Source organism: Haliotis rubra, unplaced genomic scaffold, assembly GCF_003918875.1.
Source record: "Haliotis rubra isolate DU_JTF1 unplaced genomic scaffold, ASM391887v1 Scf113, whole genome shotgun sequence".
NCBI classification, from domain to species: domain Eukaryota; kingdom Metazoa; phylum Mollusca; class Gastropoda; order Lepetellida; family Haliotidae; genus Haliotis; species Haliotis rubra.
The window spans coordinates 900,330-911,621 of record NW_025765037.1 but is presented as its reverse complement, the minus strand read 5'-3'; the positions used below and the strand labels follow the sequence as shown (position 1 = coordinate 911,621).

Genomic DNA, 11,292 nt, shown 5'->3' with positions numbered 1-11,292 from the left:
CATCACTGTGGCATTCTTGTCACAAGAGGCTGTTAACGAAACCGGGTGGTAAGGCTCGCTGATTTTGTAGATGCATGTCATCGTATCCGAATTTCTCAGACCGATGTACATCTTATCAGTCACTGGATTGTGTGGTCCGGACTAGAGTATTTACAGACCGCCATCATGTAGAAACTTTCTAAACCACCTGTATAACCTATGAAACATGATGAAGATTTCGGGGAAAATGACATAAATGTACAGGATTAATTCTCTCTAATTAAGATGAGACTTTAGCTCTTGTTATTACCAAACATAAATCATAAGGAAACCCTAAAACACTTCACCAGAATAACACTTTCGTGACAAACGTGAAGCAGCTTCATCGAGCTACACGGCACTAGTGTAAATGTGACAGCTTCTATTCCGTAGGTTTCGGTAAAAAATTGACAAAATCAACATTAGGGAATGCCTAATATGCCTAATAAGAGCCTAGATTGTGAGACAGCTGTTTCTTGTGTCTATGTACTGTCCATAGGCGGATCCAGAGGGGGTGGGGTGCAGGGGTGCGCACCTCCCCTTTTGTCCTGAAAGTTTATTAAATGACCTTTAAACTCGGGTGAAAATGAAGTGTGCACCCTCCCTTTTCTCAATAGTGTGCACCCCCCTTTCTCACAAAGCTGTATCCGCCCCTGTTGTCTCTTCTATTAACATAAATTATCCGCTTGAAGGACAAGACAGGTTATGGTTTATTTCAATTTCAGCCCTCAGCGTCATTCATTATATCTATACATTCACCGTTGCGTCATTATTTTGTGGATTTCTATATAAATGCACTGCCATACATTCCTAAATTTCACCCCTTGATAATCATATATCACTTCGATATTTTTAAAAATATTTTTCAAGACTATTCCCTTTCAAAACAGCGATAACGAAACAACTTGCAAGCGGCGTGTCCCAATTGCATTACCATTTCAATTATATAATGTATTTAGCATATATAAATTAAATTGCGATGTTGAGAAATGCTCGCAGCATGACTCAAACTTTCAAGGACACACTTAAATCGTACATTTATAAATATAAAGCAGTTTTCCTGTTTGACAATGTTATCATAGCCATCCTTTCAGATGAAGTAAACGTCTGTAGAAACAGCTTTTTGATAAATTTGGAAATATGCTTTAGTACTTATCTTTACGCTTCGTTGTAAGAGTGGCATCTATTTTAATGTGTGCAACCGTGCATGCTTGCTTGTGTGTGTGTGTGTGTGTGTGTGTGTGTGTGTGTGTGTGCTTGTTTTGCTTTTGTTTTAGTTTGTTTCGTTTTAGCTATGTTTTGTTTTTTTTGTTTTGTTTTGTTTTTGTTTGTTTGTGTGTTGTGTTTGTGTGTGTGTGTATGTATGTATATATATATATATATATATATATATATATATATATATATTTTTCTATTTATTTTATATATATTGTATATATTTTTATAATATGTTTTTCTATTTATTTTATTTACTTTTGTATCTTTATTTTTTATTTTTATTATTTTATGTGAGGGCTGAGGGGCAGAAGAGTGGTTAAAGCGTTAGCTCGTCACAATGAAGACCCGGGTTCGATTCCCCACATGGACACAATAGGTGAAGTCCATTTCTGATGCCCCCGCAGTAATATTGCTGGAATATTGTTGAAAGCGGCATAACGCTATACTCAATCACTCACTGTTGTTTTTGTTTGTTTGGGGCATTTCGTTTCGTGGTTATGCTTCACGCTTACGACTGTCTCGCCCGTGACGAGGCCCATAGGTCACCTATACACAAAGAGTGACTTGAACTTCATGGCCACGCTGTTATTTCTTCCAAGGTCATTGATTTGCACTTGCAACTGCTGGCTTCAGTTGTAACATTGCAATGTGTGGTAATTCCACTACTGCTTTCTGTGTGTCGTTGCTGTGTTGATTTGTGTTTACATCCAATCCAACTACATCTTGTAATGGTAATATATAACATGCTCTAATTGGCAACATCACGTTCGGTAGTCAGCTGTAAAACTGTTTATGACAGCAACAATGTTTCTAGTTCAGTGCACAGCGAAATTACTAATAAAATAATCTAATAAAAGCTTCACAGATGATCATTTCAAATGCGAGCGACAAAACCCTCCACATCCACAAAACATCTCTGCAAATGAAGTTTCGATTGTACAATTCCAACCATCATGAGCAAAAACAAGTATAGATAGGTACGCATGTCGTACTTGTACTTGCAATATAAACGAAGTATGCATATTTATTTTTACTTGTCCATAAATGACTTCTTTTATAAACCTGATAAATTCAACTATGCTTTAAGATTGTCGTGGTGCCAATGTCCAGGGCTCTGTTCCACTGTGCAGTCTTAACACAGCCTGAAGAAAGAGGAACGCGGCCAAGGTTTGTTGCTGCTGATGACTCATACAACACAAGCGATGCACACTCCATCCAGGGCACAGGGTGTGGTACATAATACATCGGTATGCACGTAAGCGGTGTTAGTATCTAGTGCAACATGTCGTGCAATTAGCGGGTCACCAGTTGAGATTTAACCACCACCACCCAAAGTAAGGGAGATAACTCTCAAAAGGTTCGAAAACATTGCTGTGAAAACCAACTGTCAAACTTTAGGGCAGGTTTGGGGAAGGAATAAAGCTAATATCACCAGCAAGTCGTTCCGGGTACTGCGTGTCCGAGTTGCAGGTTGTTGCTACACCTTTTCATCATTTGCGAAAAATGGACTGTTAACGTTTTTGGTTTTTTTTGGGGTTTTTTAAAGTCCGCCAGACCGCTTACTAAATGGTGGTCAGCTGTCAGCCGACTGCAGCGAGATACGGATTGAATAATTTGACGTTCCTCGTTGGTCAGGTCATTTGTTTGATTGACAGGTGCGTCAACGTCTACATCGAAATGTCGCATATATTGCTATAAAGAAGTTTTTCCTCTCAATCACATCATCTTCTGAGGGCGGTGGGGTAGCCTAGTGGTTAAAGTGTTGGCTCGTCACGCCGAAGACCCGGGTTCGAATCCCCACATGGGTACAATGTGTGAAGCCCATTTCTGGTGTCCACCGCCGTGATGTTGCTGGAATATTGCTAAAAGCGGCGTAAAACCAAACTCAGTCAGTCAGTCATACCATCTTCTGCATGTTCGCCAACCGCGTGTTGTTCCATCTTTAACAAACTGACTGATTTCAGCCAGGCGGAAAGGATGTTCAAATTGATTCGTGACCCACTCGTGTTATTCCGGGAAAATCCGAATACTAGGTATTTTTCGAGGTTACGGAAAGGGGGAGAGTGGTGACGAATGGTTAAGAACGCAGAACCTCTGGCAATAGCTTCCTGTTCCCTGTTTCTTTGTATCCAATTTTTTTTGAAAATCAGTGGATTGTGTTTGTAATTATTAAATAATCACATGAAAACAAAATATCGTGCAGACACAGACCACGTTTGTGCATAAATTGAATCTGCTGACACTCAAAATGTTTCCAATCTAAAGCGATGAATTTAATGTGTGTTATTCATTCGGAATAAGACGTGGGCATATACAAAGAATCATATTCAGTATGTTTCCAACACAATCCAAACTAATCGTATTCTACATATGAATTGCCATACGTTTTCGTCATGAACGAAGGTATATTTGCAAGAACTTGTAAGTGTGGGCTGTTGAATGACTGTATGCCCCCTTCTGGTCGCCACATAAGTTTATTCCTGGTCTTGAAATGGAGATAAAACTATATTTTAGGGGCGCTTTATTCACTAAACGCAATGCTCACGACGGTACTTTCGACCCGAAAAGCCGCCAACTTCTGACACACCCACCCACACGCCGCCCCGCACTCAACTGCATATAATTGTTATAAGGTAAAAAATGCATCCCTAAATCAGTAAGAGAATTACATCGGACTCCGTATATAAAGTTACAGTTTGGCTCATGGTGGAGAACGTCCAGACACTGTTGGGAGACAGAAAGTCTAAAGAGAATGGCGTTAGTCGTAAGTTAGAAATATATACGTCGCTAGAAACAGAACACAATAACAGATCAATAAAATGGGGAGAGTTACCGAACTGTACTTACCGATAATTTTCCAATCATAATATTCATGAGTGCTGGGAAGGATATAGGATTAACGAATCAAAACGATTAGTTGAAACATGTGATCAGGATCAGGCCAGGCTCAACCACATGGATAGGTTTGGCCTGAGCGAAGGGTGCGCGCTTTTAGTGTCACGCCACTCCGACCCTCCTGTCTGTTGATGAAGTTGTAGTTAGAGATGGACTGAGACAGAGTAAAACTATGTGAGTGGACATCTTCAGCATCCTGCAACGACCCTCACTCCTGACTTAGCAAACGGACCAACCGAGTGGCGCGCCAGAGTTACCATCTCCCAGGAATATGTGGAACGACCATAATTAATAGGTAACGGTGGTAGGGTTTACTGAAGCCCAATCGCCAGTTACGACATGGTGGAGTATGCGGGTTTTTCTTGAACAAAATGTTGAAGACGATCCCCATTGCTATTTTCCTTATGGTCGTTCCTACCATTTCTACGACGGTAGGTTATCTTTTCGCGGCTCGGATATGTTATCTGCAGTTTTCTTCTTAGGGTATCTGGAATTGTAATGCCTCGTGGAAACGATTCAAATACATCTACGTCATATGACAGTCCGGTCCAATCTCGTCCCATCACTTCTAACATTTTTACTAATCCAGTCCGACTTGGCATAATACAACCACCGTTTCACCCTCTATCTGCTCCTCGAGACCTCTCTCTATCTCTTTCTCTAGAGGATTTAGACATGTCACTTTTCAGTAACCAACTTCAGCACCAGGCCGGTCTCCCTGATCTGTCCTCTTTAGATTTGTCATCATCTGTCAATAGTTCTTATTCTGCCCCTGACTTCAATATGGGTGACTCCACTTTAATGCCAGAACATTTCACAGGTAGAGACACCTCTCATGCTGCCGAGTGGCTTGACCGTTTTATTCATTTTGGTTACTTTAAAAAGTGAAAATTGAAGTTTCCCACTCTATTTGAAGGACGAGGCGTATCTATGGTTCAGAGATCTGATAGAATCGGCACAGGAAGAAAATCTCCGTTTTGATGAAATTGAGAAATTGTTCAAGGACAAGTATGTCCATCCCACTGACCGTTGGACCCTTTTAGAAACCTTTGTGGATCGAAAGTTATCCCCTACGGAAACTATAGATACTTATTTGGCAGAATTGACCAAGACGGCTAGCCTGTTAGGAAAAACAGATGCAAATTTAATGGACGCCTTCGCTAGGGGACTGGATGACAATACTAGGCGGCATGTGTTAATGAAACAACCAACTGTGCTAAATAATGGACATTTGTTATGTGCTATAATCTACACACTAGTGCATGCTCAAAGCGCAGGGGGAAGAGGGAGAGAGTCAGGTATATACAGAGGACAAAAGGTAAGTCTTAAGTCGTGATTTGAAAGCTGTCAGAGAATCAGAGTCTTTGATATGGACTGGCAATGAATTCCATAGTCTTGGGGCTGCATGAAAGAACGATCGTTTACCAAATGAGGAAAGTCGGAAAGTTGGTACAGTAAGTAGCTTAACGAGGCAGTCTCATTTGCGCGACTGGCTAGATCAGTCATTCCCCAGTCTGAAGACAGTACGGACGTTATGCTTGCAATAGATACGCTGAGAGGACAGATTGCTGAACTTTCGGCAACACTCGCTCCGGTATCGTCACAGGTCAATACTTAAGAGTCCAGACAGAATCAACGTCCCCAGTTCCCCAGACAATCCAGGTATACAGATCGACAGTGGCAGCCCACTCATCAATGGACAGACCCCATTCAAGGACACAACATCGCCCGTGGAAGACAGTGTTACAGATGCGGTGGTGAAAACGATTTTTCTCATTCTGATTTCTGTCCCGCACGGAATATTCAGTGCCATTTTTGTCACAAGATAGGACATTTTCAACGAGTATGCAGGGCTAGGTACCAGCCAGGTAACCCAACTAGCAGATAACAATTACAGTCAAGACCACGCAGGAAGTTTTCCCATTGTACTGAACACACGTTTGACCACACTTATTTGACACCACAAGGTTGTGATTCTCCTCGTTACAACCAGCCGAAATCTAAAGTTTCGCAGACTACATTTGAAAGCGACAACAGGCTTAATACAATTCATGTTGTTTTGGGAGAAAAGTTAGTTTCATCAATTGTAGATTCAGGCGCTGGTTCTAGTGTCTTAAGCCTGGATGTTTTCAATGATTCAGGCCTATGGAAAGAAATATAATGCCAGTATTAGGACAAGTTGTACTTCCCATCACTATTGGTGATTTTCAAACAGAACAATGTTTTCTAGTTGTTGCTAATTTTGAGTCTCCCATGATTTTAGGCTTAGATTTTTTTATACGTCAAGAGGCTGTCATGAATTTTCAATCTTATACCTTGGCTATTCAAAATGGTTCAACAGTTGTTCCAATGAGGGCGAATGGTACTATATTACCACCTGTTGCTGGTAAACAATCAGTCCCCACGAAGTCAGAACACATTCCTGCTCGCTCGCGGCAAAATGTCACAATTGTTCCCCCATCAAAAATGGAACACTGCCTAGGTTTTACAGTTCAGTATCGACCGGGCAAACACTGGCATCCCACAGATATTCCGTCAAGCTTTCCGTATTCAGAATGTTCACCGAATTCAGACAATGGTCTTCCCCAGTCGGATAACTACAACCAAATATCGATTCCAATTGCAACAGATTTGTCATCAGATTTGTATGATGACAGCTCACTTAGAGTAACCGCTGTCCCGACAGGAGATTACTCCAAAACACACGGACAATATGACGAGTCCAATCAATTGCCACCGTGGAGGAGCAAACGACCACGTTATGACAATCGTAAACGACTGAAAGTTCCTGGCCATGCTAAACGGTTTAGACGGTTTGTCAACCACAGACACAGGCCAACTGACCCATTTCCAGTTGTCGTTCGGTACAATCAACTTAATAAACTGCACAAATCTGATACGGATACAGACATGATAACCCCCACTGCTCAGTCGTTAACATCGGAGAGGCATAAAATGTCACCTTGGATTTACAGGAATAATTTGTATAGCAAAATGGATGCGAGCGCGTAGAATGCTCAGTGGAAAGAAATATTCCAGGATTTACTAGGAGAACTGCACTTTACATGAGGTAACTGCACTTTACATGTGGTTACAGATGATCACGAATCCAAAATCCCTGAAGGAGACCTATGATTATATGATACTGAAGTCGTTTAATGAGAAACGAAAGCGTTAGAACTTTTAACAAAATATTTGAAATATTGTTTCGGACAAATTGTTATGATTCGTTACCTTTTTACACTACAAATATCATGTTGAGGACTGATCACCCACACATTGATTGCATGTGTTATATTTCAGGATTATCACTATATGATGCTATACGCATGGTGCTAGTCCATGCTATAGATCATTCTTTGCAATGTTACATGATGCAATTGTCACCAGGTTACAAGGAAATAGTAGTGTGCATATACATGTATGTTGAACTGTGTATTGTTCCTTGTCAAATGTCCAGTTGTGCATATTCAGAATACTTCGACCGCATACAGTCACGTGTTGGTTGATATTGAAGAATACATTCGTATACACGGGTTAGTGACCAAACGCTGCGAATGTTTGGGTCACGTTGCGTACTACTACTTCAAGAATACATTCCCGGGTTACTGACCAAAATGTTTGGTTCAGGTTGTACATATTCCTACTACTTCTACGGGAAGGTTACAGGTCGCGCTGTCCATAAAGGACGTTGTACATATTTCGCGGAACATTACAAAGCGTTTCGCTATGCGTGTTTATCCGAGAAAATTAAATGAATTACGATCTACGGGATCTGACATTCGTGCGTCATATGGCGATACCATATGTTTATGAATACAGTGATGTTCACTGCACTCAGTGAAACGTGATGATGTTCAATGAGATACGGTAATGCACAATAAACTACAGGTACATGACTCGAAAGGCAGTCAAGAGAATTCAGTGTTCAATGGTTATACGGTACCGAAACAAATATGTTCCATGATGAGAAATCTTCTGATGCACGCTGCGAGAAGGTGAGTTCCATATACCATCACTCTACCACCATGCACACTATTATTGTCAAGTCATCATTACCCGTGAAGATCCGGGTTAGATTATTGATCTTCAGTAACCCCATGCTTGTCGTAAGATGCGACTAACGGGATCGGGTGGTCAGGCTCGCTGACTTGGTTGACACATGTCATTGGTTCCAAATTGCGCAGATCGATGCTCATGCTGTTGATCACTGGATTGACTGGTCCAGACTCGATTATTTACAGACCGCCGCCATAAAGCTGGAATATTGCTGAGTGCGGCGTAAAACTAAACTCACTCACTCACTCAAATCATCATTACTACATGTTATAGCTTATTACCCAAAGGAATGCTCAGCATTTTTCAAAGTGTCTAAAACAGTGTCTCCTCGGGACATGTTCCATCTCTGAGTATGCATGAGCAATAAACAAGGCTAGTAGTAAAACTGTCTACAAAAACTTAAAACTCAAGCAAATGCATTTATAAAGTTTTATTTCATATATTAACACGTCAACGTTTTCGAAAAAGTGCTAATGTACAGATACATGTTCTTCAGGATATCCATCCGTCACTATGACAATGTTATTCGAATATAAAAATAAAATGCCGAAGGAAATTCAACATCAGGTTAGAATCTGGAATTTGACGTCATGGATGATCCCATGGTCAGACAAAAGTCGATTTCTTTTGTTTATGACTGATGGCTGTGTTCTGTTTCGTGCCTCAGAAACACTGCATTTGAACAACGGAATATCTTGGAGCAAGCACCGTTTGGCGTGGGGATGCCTCTCACATGGCTCCGAACTTGATAGAAAAGGGTTCGTCACTGACATCACAAGTGGGGTTGTTGTGCTACATTTTGATGACCATCCTCCAAATACAAGGCCAGTCTTCATGGACGGCAATGCTAGGCCACATCGTACCCGTGGCGTTGATGATGTCTGGCGTCATTAGACGATATCAATCTACTTTGACCCTCCAGGAGTCAAGATCTCAATCCCATAGAGCGTGTTTATGATTTCACACGGAAATCTCATCCATCAACCTGATGCCAAAAATTACAATGTCCTTCCACTACATCTTCAATGTTGTCCATGCACCACTTATCATTTTAGACATATCCACTGTTGTATCATCTCTCATCTGTCGTGAAGTATTTTCCAAATCTGTAATCTTTTCCGCTAACGCTCTGCCCATTGTGCTAGGCCAGGACATATCTAAATCTTCATCACAGGGAACGGAAGCACCAGACATACCGGTACCTCGTTTTACCTCTGAAACTACATAATCGTACATCATATGAGAGTACCTATGTCGCAACGTATTTTCAGTAGTATTCCTTCTGTAAGCACCTATGTGTTTCCGAGATCGTGTGCATTGCGATGTTGCTAAATGTTCAAGAACCGTCGATGCAAGATCAAGCGTACCATTGAAACGTGTGGCAGTGGCAGATAATTTGAGTCTTCTTGTGTTGGCCAATGTTCCGGCAGTCATACCACCTGTAACAATATCTCTCAGTCTGTTGTAAATGTGTTCCTTATCTTCTTCACAAGCAGAATTAAGTTCTGTTGTTTCTGCCAATTTCTCTATTAGTTGGTAACTTTGCTCTTCATTTGAGCCCTTCAGGGAAGCCATTGATATCAGATGAAGGAACGTTTCCCAGCGATAGAACAGCATCCCACAGGACTGGATTATGATAAGTAGAGCGAGGAAGATGATGAAGAGAAGTTCAAGGATGTCAATCTTTAGTGGAACAACGTACCCGCTTAGTCTGTACTCAATTCTAAAAGCTGCAGCGTTGAGTAGCTGGAACATAAGGTTGATGGCCATCCAGAGAGCATTCATCATTACCATCATGAAGCAGACGACATTTCTCAGCTCGATTAATTCAGTCTTGTTCTGGTTTTCTTTCAGAGGATCCTTTTCTATCGGTTTTAAATACTTATCAATTAAATCATTCCAGAAATCCTTTTCTTTGCCCACTAGTGTCAGAACTGGTCCATTTCCTAGTGCAGGATCATGAGCCCAATGCTTTCCTCTGTAAAAGTCATTTTCTGTTTCATCTTCAGCTGGTAGTGGCTCTTCCGCAGACACATTTAAGCTTATAGGAAGAAAACTTTCACAAGAAGACTGACTTTGGGGCTCTTTTCCTGCTAACTGGTCTAACTGTTCCGGCACATTGCGATACGTTTGTGTCGAAAGTGTCACAGCATCCTGCCTGTCTTTGCTTGATGACGATAACTTAAGTTTTAGCTCCTGTAACAGTTGTTTGAGTTCTTGGATGGAGGTGGAACTGAAGAAAACACGTGCAAACAAACCATCTACCTTCTTCCCGCTCTGTGGAGCTTCCCTTTCAGCCTTCAGCTGCTGCTTTGTTTTCCTCTCTGGAATCTCGCGAGTGCCCCAGGATACGATGTTCAGATTGCAAAGTGAATATATTAACAGTAAAATGTATGTTGATGGAATACACAGAAAGTACAAAAGTCCATGAGGTAAACAACCTTTTTCTTTCCAATGGAGCAGCCCAGACATGATATACAAAACAGGAAGAATGATGGTAAACAGCACACTCAGATGAAGAACACTTTGCTCAAAGGCAATCACAATAGTTCCAGCAATGACAACCATCATTATGAAGGCATAAATAGCACTAAATAGTGCCGCAACATTGAGCTGAATCTTTGTAGAGGCGGTCAAGCAAGTGATTGTAAAGATGGTTGGAATCAGCAAAGATATCAGATAAGCATATATCAATCCGGGGGCGAAGACTGCTTCAATGGCACCGGCAATCATCAAGATGACAGTGCCAGGTGTTAAGATGGTGCCCGCCATCATCGCTGTCTGGTATGTAATGTACAAGTAGCTGACGTTGGAGTTCCGAGCTACAATGGCTTCAGATGACGATAACAGGTCTATAATATTGGCGAGGATGGAAGGAATCCAACGTCTTCTCTGGTTGAAGAACTCATTGAATCCTTCTGGGGCATACGTGTAGGCGGCAGCGGCAGCAGCATAGTCTAGTCGATATCCCTGCTTAAGCAGCAGTGTGCTCAACCATCGATCTTCACCTGGGAAAAGTAAAGCAGCTTTACATATTCTGAAAAGTAATGCATTCGTGCTGATTGGGAGTACGTTTTTTCGAGAAAAACAGTGTCTATACTA

The 11,292-nt window shown here is 41.4% G+C and overlaps 1 protein-coding gene across 1 annotated transcript; it reads right to left on the bottom strand.

Moving 5' to 3' along the window:
- Positions 1–9,204: 9,204 nt before the first annotated feature.
- On the bottom strand, positions 9,205–10,962 carry LOC124291617 (chitin synthase chs-1-like). Its single transcript, XM_046728671.1, has one exon. It carries the CDS (start codon positions 10,960–10,962, stop codon positions 9,205–9,207), a length of 1,758 nt encoding a protein of 585 aa, XP_046584627.1.
- Positions 10,963–11,292: the final 330 nt, after the last annotated feature.

Excerpts from the sequence above, each read along its gene's own strand:
- LOC124291617 (XM_046728671.1), bottom strand. The coding sequence starts at position 10,962 with ATGGCGGGCACCATCTTAACACCTGGCACTGTCATCTTGATGATTGCC.